Raw genomic sequence first — 20,590 nt, 5'->3', positions numbered from 1 at the left:
AAGTTTGGATGAAGGAGCTTGCTTGAAATTGTGCAGAGTATGTGTACATCTACATTTGCCAGTGTGCAGCTGTCGGAATGTTTACGGAAATCTTCTTATACAGCTAGGTGGTCCCAACTCTACTGGATAGGAATTTGCTAAGTATTTCTGTAAGGCATTGAGTTATTAGTCGAGGTTGCTAAGTACAAGCCCCAAGTAATCACAAACCTTGTCAGGGTTAATCTTTGAAGCCACTAAATTAACCTGAGCTGAACCCCATGGTACCCATGAGAGAGTGAAAGGCTTGACTTTGAGGCAATGTGTAAAATATTTATGCTGTACTAAACTAATAAAGTAAAAATGCAAAGCAATAAAAATCCCAAAATGAATTAGAAAAGTAGAATAAAATATAATACATCAAATGATAACAAGATGACAAAAATCCAATACGGGGAACCGAAGATTTGACTTTCAAAATGCTTAAGTTGAAATAACCCCAGGAAGCAAAAAGTGCCAGTGATAGTCTATGGTCTCGGTAGAACAGGACCTAAGCACAATTTGACGTGGACCTTGATGGAATAGGGTTGGATACTCTAACCAGATTCCTCCTGGTCAAACATTTTACCCATTGACTTTAGTCCTTTAAGTCTCAAACCAGCACAGGAGTTAACTTCTAAAGGTCCTCGGGACATCAGAGGAGGCACTGAGAGATTCAAAGGGTGGCAGACAGAGGACCATAGTGTGGTCCAGTTCAAGTCCAGTTCCCACTGTTCAGCTGCAAGAAAAAGCCTATTTTAGCTTTGGTCCCAGTAGCTTTAAGAGGAGGTAAACCGTATGACCCTCTTCTTTGTTCTGCGTACAAGATGGGGAACAGATCCAGTCTTCTGGGCCCTTCTCAGTTTTCAGATAGAAGGTGTGTGTGTGTGTGTGTGAGTGTCTCTAGTAATCCTAGTGTTCTAACACGTCTAACGCCAAATTCAAATTTTATGCATTCCCTCTACCCACAGCAACCTCAGAGACAGAAGTCTGGTATAACTAAGCTGAGCGTTCAGAAACCAGTGGATACACACACATTGTTTTGCCATTTTGTTTCTCTCTTCTGAAGTGCACTCCAAATGTTATATGTAAACCAAGCAAACCTGTCAAACAGGCTGTGACCCTGTAAAGTCAAAGAAGGCCCACTGTGATTGGGGCCTGACTGACTGTGAAGACATTAGAAGGGCCCTGCCGAGTTGTCAGCGAACATTTGCTGGTGACAGGGGAGACCTCTTTGAAGTGCACCCCAAGTGTCATATGAAAAGCCCAGCCGACTTGTCAAGCAGGATGTGACATTCAAGCTGGACATTACACTTTAATATCAACAAGGAACCTCCCAGCTTCCCATTTCATAATCTGTCTGGTTCAGAGGGATCATCTCTGTATATTAAAGTAATTCTATTATTTGCTCCTGAGAATAAGTTCACACCTCATTCATGCCGATTTAAATTATAATTATTGGCTGTGCAAAGTAAGAGGACAACATGCTGATTTAGTTTCCAGGGGAAAAGGGAAGGGCAAAGGTAACGTTTTAAAAGTGAGCTTTCTGAATTATTTAGAACAACTTCAACTTTGCCTTTCAACTGGATTTTTATAATTAATATAATTGTTTAGCTAATCCTATTCCCAAGATACAGGATTCGTATTCAATATTGTATCCCAGTGTTTTCCTATAGAGCAGCCAAACCTGCTACAGTGAAAATTGCTCTGAGAGCATTTTCACAGTAAGGACAGTTTTGAAAGTACAACATGTAATAATTTTATGGTAAAAACCATGCGCCCTACCTTTATGGCTAATAAGGCATACTCAGGATTGAAATATATTTAAAATGTAAGCTTAGGCTTGTCAAAAGGGGTTATTGTGACCGTCAAATTAGCATTGTTAGTCCTGACATCCCTAGGGTGGTCTTTCCCTAAACCTTTTGTCTGCTTGCCTCCAATTTTGCTAATTTCCTTTTGCTGGCCTTAGGACTTAGAGCACATTACAACTGCCAACCCGTGCTAAAGTGCATGTGCTTCTCCCCTTAAACCTGGTTTGATTGACATTCCACATTTGGCATATTTAATTTGTCTATAAATCCCTAGTACAGTGCACTACCTGTGCCCCGACGTGGGTCCCGGGCTCACTGTACCACTGGATACCAGCTAGCCTGGCTGATGAAGGGTGATGTCCGGAAAGAGGGCCCAGGATGCTTGTTTCCATTCCAGGGAGGACCTAGCTTGGCAGTTCGGGCTGAACTGTTCCCTTAAGGCACAGGGTCAAGACTGATTTGCATGTGGCTGGTTCTAAACTGGAGTGTCATGGTCAGCAAAAGAGCAATTGATTTAACCCAGATCTCTTGGCTCGGGGTGAATGTTTAATTTGGCCTGCATTCTCTCCATCATCTGTGTGTCTTTTGCTTTACTTTTAGAAATATGGCATTTTTCCTGCCTTTAGCTCTGTGTGCCTGCAGCCTATCTCCAATATGCTTCTAGGGTGGGTGACAGCTGGACTTTGTGCATTCCCTCTAGACAATCACATCTAGCCTTTCTCTGTGTGTGGCTGAGTGGCAGTCCACATCCATATGGGTCATCCTGAGCAGGACAGGTGGGAGGAGCTGACACTTTCACCTGAATATTCAGTGTTCTGTCCCTATACATAGGGCTGCATACCCCCCTAGCGTGAGTCTGGAGCCAGATGTTAGAGGGAGGACCTCTGTGACTTCCAATCCCCTCTTTGAAGACCCCTCCACTTCAAAGGCACAAATGGGTATAAGAACTGTGTCTATCACTCCAACAAATAAGACACTACTGTACATTTGAAGAAAGTCAACCATGAGGAGGGACCACTGTGCTGCTACAAGGACTGATACTCTGCTGGACTGCTGCTCTGGAATAATTGCTTTTCTGCTGTGCTGCCCTGCTGCTTGCTACACTCTGCTCTGTTGAGAAAGAACTGGACTACTGCTTGAATTCAGAGTGCTCTCCAAGGGCATGCTGGCTTGCCTCTTGTTTTAAGACCCAGGGATATCAAAGTCTTACCCCTGTACCTATTCCTGGTTCATTGGAAGTGGATCCAGGCACTTGCTCCAGTGGAACTGACGCATCCTCTGCTGTGTGAGGAGAATCGACTCATAGCTGCTGCTGCGGGAACGGAACCAGCGCATCACACTTGGAACCAGCACATTGCCATCGGAACCTAAGCATAAGAATCAGCGCATTGCAGCCACTCAAGAGATGATCGACACATCCTGTCCACTGCATGGAGAAATCCTGCACATCAGCTTCAGAACCAACGCATCTCAAAACCAGCACTTCGTTTTCCAAACCAGGCGCATTGCCTTCGTTGTGTGTAGAAAATCAGCGCATCACCTTGACTGTGGGATCGACATCGCCCCATCAATCAGCTGCACCCCTCATCTCAGTGTTGTGACCAGGATCAAAGTACTTTTCATTCCGCCGACCTTGCGTGGCTCTTGTACTTGGCCCACAATCATTACGGTCGGCCTGCACTCTTGACTTTGCCCTTGTCCAATGCGACCAGATTACCCCTATAGGCATTTATTGATTCTCAGTGCTAATTTTGTCTTTATTCTTTAAAAATGTCATATCTTGACTTCTACTTATTGGATGTTTGTCATTTTGATCTTGTTTTATTCATAAAATCATAATCTATATTTTCTAAACCGTTATGAAGTCTTTTTGTAGCGTTCATACCAGTGTTTTTCACTGTGGTACTGTTTGAAGTGTTGCCCAAATACTTTATATATTGCCTCTTAAATTAAGCCTGCCTGCTCTATGCCAAGCTACCAGAGGGTTAGCATGTGTTCATCTAAGATGTTTATCTGACTTACTCTGACTAAGATTTAGGATAGGTCTTGTGTTTGAGCAGTCTGTACAGTGACTCAATGTACTCTACTATCTAGACCAATTCGAATCAGTTCTCCCTGTTTGACATTTTTTGTTTTTCCAAAGTTTTTCCCTATCCCCATTTTTACAGTTGTGTCTGTGACATCACCTGACAAGATGGATTATGATCTGGTCAGCCTAGAGAGCGATACAGTGGTCCAGCTCAAGGGATTTTACCAGGAGAAAAGTTTGTTCGCCAAAGGGATTGGTAAAAAAGCAGAGCTCCAAACATCTTTGAGAGAATGGGCAGAAGCCCACCAGAACCACACAAATAATGAGGAGGACGATCAGGATCTGAGGAAGATTTGGAACAAGGCCTGTCTGAGGGTCTTGACATGTGATCTTTTAGGGAGAGGGGTAGTATGCTCTTACGACTGGAAGTTCATCCATGTGCAGAGAGCAGTGTGTCATCTAGGAACCTGTCCCAAGAGGAGCTGGAGGATAGGAGCAAGGAGAGGAGACTGAAACTAGAGCTTGCGAAAATTGAGAAGGAGCAGGCTCTTGCAAAAATGGAGCAGGCTCTTGCCAAGTTGGAGAAGAAGCAAGCTCTAGAGGAGAAAAGGTTGGCCACGAAGGAGAGGAGGATGGCCCATGAGTTCAACCTTAGAGAGCGGGACATTAAAGCCATGCAAGTACAGTCCAGGTGTAGTGGTAGCAGTGTACCTGCAGTGTCCACTGGAGAAGCTTATGGAAATACATGCCCCTGGTGGGGAGGGACACACTCCTTTCACTAAATGGAGAGGGTCAAACTCAGTACATCCCAATGAAGGCCATTCTAGTCAGTACGTTTGGGCTGATCCCTGAGAGGTATAGACAGAGGTTCAGGGCCAGCCACACAATCTCTTCACAAACATTGGTGGACTTCCTTGATTATGCTAGCAAGGCACTGAAGGGCTTGATGAAGGGCAGCAAAATTGATAATTTTTCAGGGCTGTGCAACTTGATTTTGAAAGAGTACATGCTAGATATTTGTTTTCCAGAACTGCACCAACACCTGGGTGATAACAAGCTGACTGACCCAGAAAGCTTGCTGAAGAGGCTGACATCTGGGTCAGAATCAGATTATCCAAGAAGGCATCCGGGGTTACTCCCAAAAGGGTGGTCAGGGCATCCACCAGAAGGAGGGGGAGAGTTCTCTCAAGGTCCCCAAAATAATTCACACGGGAATTGGTCTTATTCCCAATCTGGACACCAGAAGAAGAGCTTTCCCGACGAGTCAGCCAAAAAATCCCAAATGCTTCGAGTATGGGCATTAGATGGGGAATCCCAAGTGCCGAAAAAGAGCCCAGCCTCCCACTGGAGGGAAGACACCATGGGTGGCAAGTATAGTGCTTGAGGAGGGGTTTGTCTGAGTAAGTGAGGGGAGCGCAGTGAGGTTACCCTAGTGTCCCTAGGAGACAGTGAGAGTACTGCAAAGAATAGGCAGTGGGTTACCATCAATGGGCAAGGTGTTGAGGCTTTGAGAGACACAGGAGACAGCACCACTATGGAAAGGAGTGAGCTGGTGGCCCCAGAGCAATTTATACCCAATGCATTCCACCAGTTCGTGGTGGATGACAAGCGGGAGGGTCACTATTCAGTGGCACTTGTTTCATTTGAATGGGGGGTTCTCAGGTCTTCTGAAAGTTGATGTAAAGTGTTTGTTAGGTAATGATCTTGAGCACACTACCTGGAAGGAAGTGGAGCTCAAATCACACATGGAAATGTGAGGGTTGCCTGCGTGGTTATTTGCTAAAAGTTGCTAAAAGTTACATTTATCATTACTATTTTAGAAATTCCACTTTTGGAAAAAAAAATATTTCTCTGCTCTAAACTCTGTGTGCCTGCAGCCTGTCTCCAATACACATCTGGGGTGGGTGACACCTGGACTTTTTGCATTTCCTCTAGAAAGCCACACACAGGAAGGTTAGGTGTGAATGAGTTGCCATCCCCATTTTGGTGGGTCATACGGGGCAGGGTGGGAGTGAGGAGCTGACATACCTGAATAGGCAGTGTCATGTCCCCAAGCAAAGGGCTGCACACCCTCCTGTAGTGAGTCTGGAGCCAAGGCTGGGAGGGAGGACCTCTGTGCACTTCAAAGGCACAACTGGGTATAAGTACTGGGTCTCTGACCCACTGAATTAGACGCTACTGGACCTGTGAAGAAACTCTGCCATGAGGAAGGACTGCTGTGTTGCCACAAGTACTGCTGCTTTGCTAGACTGCTGATTTTAAAGAACTGCTTTTCTGCTGTGCTACCCTGCTTCCTGCTACCCCAGGATTTGGTGATGAAGAACTTGACTCTTGCTTGAACCCAAAGTGATCTCCAAGGGCATGCTGGCTTGCCTCCTGTTTTAAGACTCAGGAATATCAAAGCCTTAACAGCTGCCTGATCCACTGGAAGTGGATCCAGGTGCTTGTTCGAGTGAAACTGATGCATTGCATGGAGAAAATTGACACATCACCTCAAATGTGGAATCACCACAGATGCATCGCTCGGCTGCACCCCACATCTAGTTATTGTGTCCAGGATCAAGGTACTTTTATTCAGCGGGTCTTGTGTGGCTCCTGTACTCAGCCCATGCCCCATCATAGTCGGCCTGTAGTCTTGACTTTACCCCGGTCCAGTGTGACCAGATAACCCCCATGGGTGCTTTTTACTTCTAAGCTCTATTTTTACCTGTATTCTTTAAAAAAAATCAGATCTTGACCTCTACTTATTGAATTTTAGTTGCTTTAGTCTTGTTTTATTTATCAAATCCTAATCTATGTTTCTAGACTTGTGTGGAGTCTTTTTGTGATGTTTTCACTGTTACTGTTTGAAGTGTTGCACAAATACTTTACACATAAACTATGTTAAGCCTGCCTGCTCTGCGTCAAGCTACCAGAGAGTGAGCACAGATTAATTTATGGTGTGTCTCTGACTGCTTAGAGTCTCTAGAGGCAGAGTTTTGCACCCTGTCCAAGTAGGTGCAATGATGTGTAATGACACTGTCTTGTCATTTATAAGTATGTTGTAGTAGAAGTTCTACAGAAGAAGGTTGGGTTTTAAAAGAATACAGCAGTTCAGCTCAGGGCATAGACAAGGTTGGAAGCTGATGTACGAGCTCCAATAAAAGCATATGGGCCTCATTTATGAGAAGTGACGCATCGCTGCGTGAAAGCAGCGATGCGTCACTTCTCAGTGCGCCCTCCTTGCGACATGATTGATGTGTCATATTTAGTGTATGACGCATTATGACGCAAGGAGCTACGGATACGTCAGTATTTCTGACGTATCTGTATGGCGCAAAAGTGACGCAATCCAGCAATGTGTCCTTTCACATGGGGCAAGCCCCATGTGAAAGGGCTTGAGTCAGTCTCACGCCTGCTGTGAGGCAGGCGTAAGATATTGGCGCATTTGCATCCTAGTAGTGGCGCAGTGAAATCTTTTAGATTTCACTGCGTCACTTCTCTGACCCTTTCTTGCCCCAGAACGCCCCCCCTGCATACAATATACCTGGCACAGGTATAATGTGAGCAGGGGTTTACAAAGTGATGCATCTTCCTTGATAGGTCACTTTGTAAATATAGTGCAACAAGGCACATTTTTTACACCGCTGGTGCGTCACAAAAAGTGACGCACCAGCGGCGTAAAGTGACGCACGGCCTCATAAATAAGGCCCTATATTTGAATACATCATACCATGTCCAGAGGATCCTTTTACAATGACGACGAGGATGGGATTTTCCAATGGGGCACCAAACATCCAATTCTATGTTTAGGAAAGTTTAAAGAAACTTTACAATATGGAGACATATCAAGTAAGAAAGATGTACATGTATTAAAAGGTGAAGTTCCGGGCCCCTGCTTACTAAGCAATGTAACTGCTCAGCTCATGGGTTTATTAGCAATGAATTGCAATATTTCGACAGATCACCCAATTATAAAGAAATATCCTAAGTTATTTGAGGGACTAGATGAATTTAAAGAAAAAGAAATTACTTTGCACATAAACGAGACAATAAAACCAGTGGCACAAACACATAGAATGATGCCAATTCACATGCAAGAAAAAGTCGAGAAAGACATTAAACTATTACTTGAACAAGATATAATTGAAGGAGTAAGAGGTCCAACACCTTGGGTAAGTCCCATTGTTATTGTTCCAAAAAAATACACCGATGACATCAGGATATGTGTGGACATGAGGATCCCTAATACAGCTATTGAGAGAGAACAGTATCCAGGCCCTCATTTAAATGATATGATAAGCACTATAAATGGAGCAACAGTATTTTCAAAACTTGATTTATGTAAAGGGCATCAACTAGAAATTGATAATCAATCCAGATACATAACAATGTTTTCAACTCACTTGGGATTATTTAGATACAAACAATTAAACTTTGGGATCTGTTCTGCTGCGAAATTTTACAGGACATTATAACAAATGTCATAAGGCCAGTACAAAACTGTATGAATTACAGTGATGATATTTTAGCTTTTGGATAGACACAGGAAGAACATGATCAAGCATTGATAATGTGTTTCAAAAACTTCAAGAAGCTAGTTTAACTTTGAATAAAAAGAAATGTGAAATGAATAAAAAAGAATTAACATTTTTTGGACAAATATTCTCGGAAAAAGGGATGAGACCAGACCCTATTAAAATAACAGCTCTAAATACAATGCAGAGACCGAAAGATATAACAGAACTACGAACTTTTCTTGGAATGGCAAGTTATTGTGCACAATATGTAAAACATTTTGCAACTGTAAGTTCACCACTGAGAGAAGTGACAAAGAAAGGACAACAATTTCAATGGAATAATAATTGTGAACAAGCATTTGAAAAAATAAAATTGGAAATGACAAATGCGGCAAATTTAAAATACTTTGACCCACACCTGTGTACAGAACTAATAGTGGATGCCAGGCCTGTAGATCTAGGTGCAATTTTGGTGCAGCATAAACCTGGAAGAGAAACCCCGAAGTATGTAGTTTCCCATGCTAGCAAAAGCTTATCTGAGGTGGAACAGAAAAATTCTCAGCCCAAGAAAGAAAGCTTAACTGTTGTTTGGGCATGTGAACATTTTCATGATTTCATTTATGGAAAATCATTTGTAATTATCACCGATCATCAAGCTCTGGTTTCCATTTTTGGAAATCCAAAAACAAAAATGCCACCAAGAATTGAGAGAGGGGGAATGAGGCTCATGGATTATGACTTTAGAATTATTCATAAACCAGGAAAATAATATAATACAGCAAATTATTTATCTAGACATCCATCTAAGACAAGTAATGAGCAACAACTAGAGGTGGAGGAATACATACATTTCATAGTCAGATCAGCAGTTCCAGGAATTGTTAAAGAAAATGAACTAATTGAAGAAACACAAAGAGATAGTACATTGCAAGAAGTAAAATAATGTTTACATGAAAACAAGTTGAGATTAATAACTAATGGAAGTCGATTTCAACCAAATGTCAGGCAAAATGATATACTGGCATTTAAGAACATAAGCTCAGAATTGTCTGTGACTTCCTCAGGGATATTACTTAGAGGAAATAAAATAGTAATACCAGTAAACCTTCAACGTCGTGTAATTGATTTAGCTCATGAAAGCCATTGAGGTGTCTCAACAGCAAAACATTTTTTGAGAGAAAAATTGTGGTTCCCGAGATTGGATAAACAAGTAAAAGAAGCTGTTCAAACTTGTTATGAATGTCAATGCACTGTAAAAGAAAAAGGAATTGAAGAACTACACATGTCTGAATTGTTGGATGCTGTATGGTCCAATATAGCAGCAGATTTTTATGGACCATTAGATTCTAGACATTACTTACTAGCAATATTAGATGAGTATTCTCGTTTTCCTATTGTAAAGTCAATTTCGTCCATATCTACATCAATAGTACTTCCGGTGTTAGATGAAATATACTCGACTTGGGGAATCCCTACTGTATTAAAAACAGATAATGGACCACCATTTAATGGAGATGAATTTCAAAAATTCATGAACTATTTAGGAATAGTACACAGGAAAATGACTCCAATGTGGCCCGGAGCTAATGAAATGGTAGAAAAACTGATGGCAACAATGAAAAAAGCTGTGCAAAGAGCAAAGCTTTCACAAATTTCAATAAAGCAAGCATTGTGTCAAGTTTGAAGAGACTATAGAAACACTCCACATGTGTCAACTGGAAAATGCCCTTCATATCTAATGTCTGGACAGTCAAGGCGAACTTGTTTGCCGCAGCTGCCATTTGTTCCTCCAAAATTACATAGAGTAGTGGTAGAAAAAGATAAGCAAAAGAAAAAATGAAATATTATGCTGAAAAAGGAAGAAAATGTCAAAGTCATGACTATCAAGTTAGTGATCCTGTGTTAGTTCGGCAACAACAAGTGAGGACATCTCAAACTAGATTTCATCCTATACCTCTGGAAATAAAAGAAATTCAAGGCACGGCAATGACTGCTGGAAATGATAATAGAATAATAACAAGAAACAAGTCTTTTTTCAGAAAAGTCGCACCAAATGTAGAACACAAAATTGAACACTCAATTAACCAACAGAATGAATTGGTACACAGAAGATCTGAAAGAACCTCAAGAAGACCTGAAAGAACCTCAAGAAGACCTGAAAGATTAATTGAAAGCTGTTGATTTATTTGCTTCATTTTATTTTTATCAATGTTGTTTTATTTATTTTAGGGGGGAGGTGGGAGAATGTAATGATGTGTAATGACACTGTGATGTCATTTAGAAGTATGTTGTAGTAGAAGTTCAACAGAAAAAGGTTGGTTTTTAAAAGAATACAGCAGTTCAGTTCAGGGCATAGACAAGGTTGGAAGCTGATGTACGAGTTCCAATAACAGCATATATTTGAATACCTTATACTGTGTCCAGAGGATCCTTTCACAGTAGGCGCCACAATCCTAGTCAGGGTATGTCAGTTACACATCATAAATTAACCTGTACTCACCCTCTGGTAGCTTGGCACAGAGCTGGCAAGTTTAACTTCGGAGGCAATGTGTCAATGTTTGTGCAAAACTTAAACCAGTAAAATGGACATTTACTGCCTGCAGGACCTCTTTACAGCTTCATATTGATATATAATGTGATTTATCCAGCTTATAAACAATATCCTTTTATGCCAGATGGTTGCAGTCATTAAGCACAGGCAAATACTTCTCATTATAATCGAATATTTCGCTTCTCAAAGATATTAATACTGTATGTATGTGTCACAGAATGATTCAGCGCCTATGGATTGTTATTGCTCTGTCCTTCCTCTCAGAGGCCACTTTTTTCAGGTCTCTTGGCCTGAGTCAGAGACAATGTGTAAATCTAGACATTCAAGACTTCCACCTACAAAGAAAATCTACACAAAACAAAGATTTCCAGGCATACTCATAAACCATTATTCTTATGCCAATCATTTTTTACTTAGGAAATCACTTAAAGTAAAAAAGGTGGAAATGTAGACACGCTATTTTTTGTTACTTTTTTTACTTCATATTCAAAATGGTTCTCTGAGTGAAAAAATGCATTCCCTGGCGCTTCATGAAATATGTTGTGTGCCTGTTGTCTGTCATCCACAAGGTATAGAAACGTGTTCCTGCATAAGGGTTGACAAATGTTTGTGGACCCAACATAATTTAATTTTTGCCAAGGTGTTTTTTGACAACTAGCTAGGAATGTCTAATTTCCTGACCTTAGTCAGTAATTTACTGAGGGTTTAGTGCGCATGGGTGTTTACCACATGGAAGTTCCGCAAACGCGCACTAAGAAGTTTGTGAATCAGCCGAACAGTGTTTAAATATACAATGCTAAACATGAACTGTTGATTTTTAGGTGCCTCATTCGCACAAAAGAACTCCTCAAGTCTTTCCAGAGTTGTCAAATGCTGAAAACTACTGTCGTAATCCAGGAGGAGAGAGTGAGCGTCCATGGTGCTATACAATGGACCCAAATAAGCGATGGGAATACTGCAATGTGCCCCTCTGTGGAACAGGTAAGTGTCTCTTTAACCAATACCCCAATGAAACACATTAATGGTTGGGTCATATATTACGCAGACCCTCCAGGTTTTTGCAATTTTGTAAATTTGCAAAAAAATCACGATTTTGGGATACCGGTAAAAATGCCACGATTTTCACAAATGCCCCGGCAAAATCTTTAATTAAACCCTACTTTTATTGACCCTGTGCTGCTCCAATAAAATGAGGCTTGTCAGGAGAGAGGTGTACTCTCTGTATGGTGTTGACTATGCAAGATGGTGCAGGGGCCTAAAGTAACAGCTCCCTCCAGCACAATGTATTTGATGCTGGGGTGCCTGACAACAAGGGGGTGACAAGAGCACACATTTGAATATGCATTCTCTCTGTCACCAAATATATGTCTTCCAAGTTCTGTCATGCTGTGTAATGATGGTTTGCTGCCCCACATCTGAGCCATTGTATTTTTATGACGGGCATGTTTAGTCCGTGTCGCAAAAATTCTGCAAACTTTGCTTTTTTTAGGCCACAATCTTTTTATTTTGAGGCTGTAAAATTTGGCAATATCCTACAATATCCTGGGTGTCTGCTTAAGGTGTATATTCACCTCAACAGTAAATCCCATTTATGAAAAATTTACTTTTCTATTATGTTCCAATATCTTTCTTATTAAGATCTTATAAAGTGTATTATTTTGTGGTCAATCACTGACTTTTCAACTTTTTAATTGCTGCATGCTTTTTGTTGGTTGTACATGCTAGACATCTCATAGATTATGTTAACGCTTTAGATTCCTGCCCCCTAGACACAAACTGTACTTTGAGATGAGTGAGAATATGACGTCCAAACGGTGACATCTGTAATAGGGTGGCTTCACAGTCATGCCAGTCAAGCCTAATCAGTCCACGTTAATGGTGATTCCACATGGGAAATCCTGGATAGACTATTAAATATTTTTTTATTTAAAAAAATGTCTTCTGGAAACATCACATTTCCATTTTCAGAATATCCAGATCAACATTCAGTCTAATTTTACCTTTCCAGTTTTTTTAAATGATTCTCTTGCTGATCAACAGTGCTTTCACGCCACAAGCCATTTTCGAAAGTTCTCCACTTCTAAGACATCATTAAACAACTTCCTCATACGTGTATGAACCTGTTATCTGCAAATCAAATGTATTCTCTCTGATACATCCTACCACAGACATTTTGAAAACTGTGACAGAAACTAACAGATAAATTTACCCTGATTGATCCGAGCCACATCTCTAGCTGGTATGCTCCTCTCTCATTCCAATTATACAAGTTTCAGAGACACCCATTACAATCGGCAGAAGAATTTCTGTTGGATTAGCCACAATTTGAGATCAGGACCTATGGCTTGTAAACAATGTTAGAAATGCACCCTTGTCAAGTAGGGACCCTACCCTCTAGTCAAGGTAAGGGGGCTGCACACCCAGATAACCACTGCTTACCCCCTTGGTAGCTTGGCACGAGCAGCCAGGTTTATCTCAGAGGCGATGTGTAAAATTTTGGCACATAACACACACAGTAAAACAGTGAAATAACTGCAAATGGACACCAGTTTAGAAAAATAAAGTATCTTTATCTAAACCAAACAAGATCAAAATGACAAAAATCCAAAATACATACTCAAGATATCACTTTTCAAAGTTTTACAGTAAAAATATAGCTATTAGAAGACAATAGCTTCAGCTGAGGATATCTCAACGTTGTCACAGGTAGAAATCCACAGTACGGCACTGACAGTGAGGTGCGCGAGCGCCGGCCACGGAGTCACATGACCTCCCCGCCACCCCACCCCAAACAGTACCTTGGAAAATTATGAAGTCAAAAGACGTTGCACTGCATCACAGAGGTGAGGCTTCGATGTGCCGAGGCTGCGTCGATATTTACTGCCAAAGGGAAGGCCAGGCATTGAGTCAATACAGCTTTAATTTTGGTTAAAATAACCATAAAAAGCACATTAACAAAATACACATAAGTACAAATTCATCAATAATTTTTTACAATTATTTACAGTTCATCATTGTAATAAATACTTAAATTAAACTAATGTAAAAAGAGAATATGATTTACTATAAAAGCATTACAATTTCAGTCCTTTCTTCCTTCATATGAGACTCACAGCTAACAGAAATGTGCTGACACCAAACATGATCAGCTATGTACTGTCTGGTTTGAAAATACTTAAGGCCTCTGAAAATTTCCTAGTTCTCAGGCACAATGGTTTGACCCATTTTCTACTCATAGCAGCATATACCTGGCAAAATAATTAAATAAGTGCAATATTTTCTTCGGCATCCAACGGGCGTAAAAGTATATTTTGTTTCTTCCTCTACTGTTCAACCAGGAGACCATTTAGCTGTAATCGTGTTAATCTGAAGGGTCTCAAAGCGAAACTTCATGACAAGTGTATTTGCTAGTTGTAGTTGAATTTCATCATGGTAAGGTTCAAAACTTTGTAATAACTGAAAACTTAAAAACTGTGAAGTAATTCTTCCTAGTCTACGATTAAGATTAACCTTCGTTATTATAAATTTCCAATAGGTGTGCTTTAAATCGTTCTCAGAATGTACAATCAGTGAACCAGGGTCAATCCAGAAACGACCCAGGCCCAACTCATGAAACCAGGTCCACACATGGCCGAACAAAGGGAAAGCGAGCTGGCGGTCTAGTTCCAGAAGCTCCCTCAATTCTTGTCTAAAGGGGCTTAGTTCTTCTGTAACCTAGATTCTTAACCAGCATAATAAGTGTCTCAAAACAGCTCGGTGTTCCAGTCTCTTAAAACCAATATCATAGGAAAATATGATCAAAGGTGTATTTTGGAGAAGAAATATTAACGTCTGTAGGATTTTATTTTCTCCTACCACAAATGAACTCAAAATCTCCCCACCCCATAATTCCGCCCCATAAAGGGCTGCTGTTTGAGCCCTACATCTCTAAACCTCTAGTGCTGGAGAGACCACCTGAGACTTAGTAGCTTGGTGTTTACTGACAATTGTCATAAAGTTTGGAAGCAAAACTACTTTTGCCTTTTTAATATGGGGGTTCCATGAAAGTTTTGAATCAGTTGTTATTCCAAGGTAGTTAAAGTTTGATACATGCTCCAGTGGAATTTGGCCAATAACAATATCTTTCTTGAAACTTTTGTGGGGTCTAATAGTCATGTATTTATTCTTACTAGAGTTTATTTCAAGGCCCTTCAATCTGTAGTAGTTGCTGAAACTATTGAGTAATCTTTGCAACCCCCTCGAAGTCTGTGACAATAAAATTGTGTTGTCTGCATACATTCATGCAGGTGTCAGGGACCCCTCCTTGTTTCTGCGAATCACAAGTGCAATATTGTAGATACTGGGCAACATCATTCACATAAAGAGAAGAGAGTGGGTGCCAAAATGCACCTCTGTCTCACCCCCCTCATAATAGGGACAGTGAGTTCACCCCCCCAGTACCCAACGCACTTTTTCGCAATTATCTTGATGGAACCTGATTATCTGTATCAGGATCTCTTTACTTACTCCTTGTTGTCTTAATGATTCTCATAGGAGTTCCGTTGGTAGTAAATCAAATCCAGCTTTCAAATCAATGAAAGCTACCTACAAATGTTCAGCCTGTAAGTTAACATATTTTCAGGCTATACATGAAAGTCTGAACACCTGATCAATCGTGCTCATCTTGGATCTAAATCCCCCCAGGCATGGTGAGAGAATGTCATTCTTGTCTATCCAATGACTCAGTTTATTTAACATCTGCTTTGCATCGACTTTTTGCAGGTTATAAACTAGATTTATAGGCCTTTAAGTGGCCAGGTCTTGCTTGCTGCCCTTCTTGTGGATAGGCAAGATTTCATGAATTTATTATTGGCGCCCCTGAATCCACCGCAAAACTTAACACATTGACATATTGTACCCATTTTTCTGGATTGTGCTTCAAAAGGTTCCCTGGTATGTTATCGGGTCCTGGGGCCTTCCCTGCTTCAATGATGTCAATGGCTACCCTAGTCTCTTCTTTACTAAAGTGAAGAATAGATGCTGTTGTTTGATGAGAAGGGGCCTGGGAGAGTCCAATAGGATTCGTGCGAGGCTCTGGGACCCCAGAGTACAGCTTAGAAAAATGTCTACTCCAAGTACCTGGATCCAGGTGGTTATCATATTAGTACTACCCTCTATGCAACCATACGTTATTATTCTCCAAAATGTAGCCTGATCTTTAATTCTAGCCGCAATAATGTCATTCCAGGTTCCCTCATCCCAACTGGTTGACACCATATTTAGCACTTTTTTATATTCTGCCCTAAGATGCCTTATTTGTTTAACATTGTTGGCCTTAAGTGCCATGAGTAATCTTCTCTTGGCTAGCAAATACTCTTCGTTATAACAGGGAGAATTAGATAAACTGCTTAATGCACCTAAATTTTGACCTTTTTTTTTTTAGGTTTAGTCAGAAAAACGTTCATGTTCTCGACCAGACTGTGCTGAATTTGCACTTTTGGTATATCAGGTGGGCATACATCACTAAAGGGGATACAAGCATCAAAAAAGACGTTATAAATGCCATTCAGAGACTCAACTTTATTGAATATATGGGACCATTTATCTGTCCTACGAGTATTACTAATTGTCAGTTCGGGAGGATTATTCATGATGTCAACAGCTCAAGCTTCAATCAACCTCCCTGTCACAGTTAAACACAATGGAAAATAATCACTTTCTTTCCTAGAGTCCACTCTAAAGTCATTCAGATAACCAATATGCAGCACTAACCAAGATATAGTCTATTTTAGACTTGACAACACCTCTTTTGAAAGTGTATGCACATGGACTATCCAAACGGAACCGGTCATTACAGGGTCTGAGCCCTCGTTCTATGGTAAAGTGTGCTAATGGCATAACCCCTACTCTGCAGGGAATAGAGGTATCTGCATCTAGAGTCGCAATACTTCTGGCTAAGTCTTCCTCCTTTAGCATTGATTCCAGTCCCGCTACTGGCTCAAATCTACAATTAAAATCACCACCAATTAAATCAACTCCCTTCATTCTCACAGAATCAAGGACTCTATCTAATAAGTTGATCATTGCAGACTCCACAGTGGACAATCTTGGTCTAATGTTAACATAAAAGACATATAAATCCACCCTAAAATCTCTGGCGAGGGTATATTCATAACGTCCATAGTTATATATCTAGATAGAATTTTACCCATATAGCCAATCCACCAGAGGGCCTCCCCCTTTTGGAGTGGATTGCACCAACACTAAACGTCCTATATCCTAACTTATGTAGAGTCTCTTGGAGCAAACCGAGATCAAATTTCCCCATATATTCCTGCCAGTCTGGGTCTATCAGTTTTTGCTTATGCTCCAAAATATTCCAATAAATCATTAAGATATTTGGTGCTCGTATCTTAGGATTGATATCAGGTCTACACTCAGCATCTATGTTTCTATTGCAAAATGGGGTAATAAATACTCTGCTCTCTACCTGGGCTTCCTGGCTCTCCATTTTGCCCGTCATTGAAGAAATAATAGCAACCCCACAAAGATTCAATGTGGGATCACTGTTGGCTCTATTGGTAGCCCATTTTTTCAGTCACTCAACAGATTCTAAATTGTCATCGACCTGAGGATATGAGTGATATTGCCTGGCTCCAACCGTTTCCTCTGGGAATAATCCTTCTCAGTATTAGCCATATTCAACTTAAATCTTATCCTAGACTCCATGAATAGATGAGTAAGTCAAGAGCTATCTGGCCATCAGCAATGGGCATTGACCTAAATACTAACAGCATGTCATCTAAATTCCAACCGGTGCTCTAAAGCCGTTCGGCCTCAACTATATCAGATCTTACTATGGATAAACATTGACAGCAATGCCTAATCCAATGTACTACCTTGTTCTTCAAAGAGTCCTCTCCTCCCAACCACACTGTTTCAACTTTGTAACATTAGTCTTGAATACCTTGTAGACTCCACTTTTGTGTCTATTCTTATGTGTACCGAGATGCTGAGTAGAGGAATATCTATTATCTGCATATGGTTGAGATCTTAGCGGCCCTCCTATTACTGGTCTGTACTTCGAGCTTCTAGCAGCGTCTACAGGATAATGGAGGTTAGTTAATGGTCAGATTCACACTTGCCCCAAAACTACCAGAGCCCCTTACCATATCTAACCCCCACCTTTGTGTAACCTCTTATAGAACAAGGTCCTACATTCTGCACATTTGTTTTTGACCCTCTATTTGCGGTTGGGTTATCTGAATATATTATGTTAGTAGTTAATTGACTAGCTAGCACTCAGTGGGTAAAGGGTTGAGGTAGTAGAATTTGTGGCCTCTGATCCTGTATAATGCTGGCTTGGCCTATCCTATTATTCCCAATGGTGTGCTTAGTAGTAACTGCCTCAGTTCCAATTGCCATGTTACTAGTTCACCAATTAGTTTTTTCAGAGCTATAACCTCATTAGTCAGAGCATCTAGGTTCGAGTGAAGCTAGGTCGTCAAGTTATTGGAATTCTTGGAATTAACTGAAAGACTATATTCATTTGAAGTTTAGACTGCCTTGTGTTCATAACTGCTTTATTGCCCTTATAATTTTGCAGAGTTCTTTTATTTTCTATACTTTCTGGCCATTCCAAGGCAATAGTGGTTCATATCTGTTTGAACAGCCTATTGAAATTATGTCCCCACACCCATTTTCAACGGCATTCAAGACAAAAACACTGGGAGAGATAACCTTAAGGGATTCCTTTGTACCATTTTAACTAGAAGGAGAAACTAATGAAGGGGCCCTTCATCATGAGGGAGGAGGATGAACAATAGTATTACATACTAAGGGTTCTGTGCAATGTGCACTCCCCTGCTTTTTGCAGAAAGCTGTTATTGTTTATTTCCTGCACTAGCAGGTTTCTTCTGATCAGATAATATAAATTCTAACTCTGCAATTAAATAGTCAATTGCAGCTAGGGTACAATTCTCCCCTGCACTTTTCTTTGTTTTTGCTATCCTTCCCTTCCCTACCACAGCCTCTCAGTCCTTCTTTTTGCCCATTCCTAAAATGTTGAATGCTCACTATTTCTCCTTACTGTGAACCCTAGTTGGATTTATCATATCCCTTGTAATATTTGATCTTCTAATTGACAATTCCAACAATTTACATCATCCCAGAGTCACAATTGCCCACCAAATTTAAGATATATTAAACAATCAAGGATAGCACTCAAAGCAAAGGCAATACTAATTAAATGATGGATGACAAATCAGGCACTGGATCTCGTACTGTCTATGTCATGGTGAGATTTCCTTACTCTCAGTCAGGACTCTACTTGTACCAGATCCCACACTCCTCGAGTTTAGTTGTAAATCTACATTAAGGGCCTGTCTTTGCTTAGAAATAAGAAACTATTCACCTACTTATATTTGTCAATATCTCCAATGATTTGGCGCAGAGCCATGGGGGGGGGCCCTGCCCTGCCTCTTCTTTTCGCTGAAGGGCGCAGGATGGGCCCGCCCTTGGCCCTGGCTTTGACCAGGCGCAGCTAGTACACGTCCTGCACTGAGGGAGTGAGAGCGACGCTTGATGGTCCTGCTCATTTCAGCTGCCAGCGCCTCCTTGCACAAAGAGTCCTTGGACCTGGAGTCCCACTATGCAGCAACAACTACGGCGTCCCACACTGCAGGAGTGAGGGCGGTGCTTTATAGAGCCTAATGTTCCTGCTCTGATCAGCTGGCAGCACCTCCTGGCGCAAGGAGTCCTGGGACCTGGAGTCCCCCATGCAGCAACTACTACAGCGTCACATGCTACGGTAGTGAGAGCATTGCTGTATAGCGCTTGATGGTGCTGCCCAGATCAGCTGGCAGAACCTCCAGGCGCAATGAATCCTGGAACCTGAAGTCCCCCACACAGCAACAACTACTGTGTCCCACGCTGCTGGAGTGAGGGCGGCACTTTATAACGCTTGATGGTCCTGCCTAGATCAGCTGGCAGCGCCTCCTGGTGCAAAGAGTCCTGCGACCTGGAGTCCCCCCATGCAGTAACAACTATGGCATCCCGCACTGCGGGAATGAGGGTGGCGCTTTATCATGCATGATGGTCCTGCCCAGATCAGCTGGCAGCGCCTCCGGCGCAAAGAGTCCTGTGATCTGGAGTCCCCCCACGTAGCAAAAACCACGGCGTCAAGTCCTTACAGTGGAGGTGAGGTGTAGAGTCCTTACAGGGGAAGGGAGGTGAGGTGTTGTGTCCTGAGTGCACGGGAGGTGAGGCACCATCAGCTGTGAGGCATCTGTTCCGTACGATGGTGCAGTGTCAATGAGTTCAGGATATCACCCACGTCCGTTATCGCCTCTGCGATGGTGCTAGGGAGGCGCTGGCGTTGACAGGCATGGGGGTGGTGCTTTGTGCACTCCACGAGCTGTGCCCTTGGTTTAGGTGTTGGCAGTGGGATCGGTGATGACATCGGAGTCGATATACAGGGCTGGCATCAGGGCTGTGTTGTTGTTGAGTTTGGTGCCTTGCTCACCCAACGAGCGGTGACCAAGGCATCGGTGCAGGCAATGGCAATCCTTTTCTGGATGTTTGCAGCACAGCAAACACCTCCAGTGGCCCAGAACTGAAGTTGCCTCCACTTGGCAGGCAAAACTCCCAGCAGTGGAGTTCATGGATGCTGCAGGTGAATTATTTGATGGCCCGAGACTTGCAACAG

The 20,590-nt window shown here is 41.7% G+C and overlaps 1 protein-coding gene across 1 annotated transcript in view; it reads left to right on the top strand.

Annotated features, from left to right (window-relative positions):
- MUSK (muscle associated receptor tyrosine kinase) overlaps window positions 1-20,590 on the top strand; it is a 192,264-nt gene that overhangs the window by 14,102 nt on the left and 157,572 nt on the right. The window contains exon 5 of the mRNA XM_086962104.1: window positions 11,727-11,886. Coding sequence (XP_086818230.1) covers window positions 11,727-11,886 — 160 coding nt within the window. The remainder of the gene's footprint in view (window positions 1-11,726; window positions 11,887-20,590) is intronic.

The sequence above is a fragment of the Lissotriton vulgaris genome, chromosome 3_1 (assembly GCF_964263255.1).
Source record: "Lissotriton vulgaris chromosome 3_1, aLisVul1.2, whole genome shotgun sequence".
Lineage (NCBI taxonomy): Eukaryota > Metazoa > Chordata > Amphibia > Caudata > Salamandridae > Lissotriton > Lissotriton vulgaris.
This window is presented reverse-complemented; position numbering and strand designations above follow the sequence as displayed.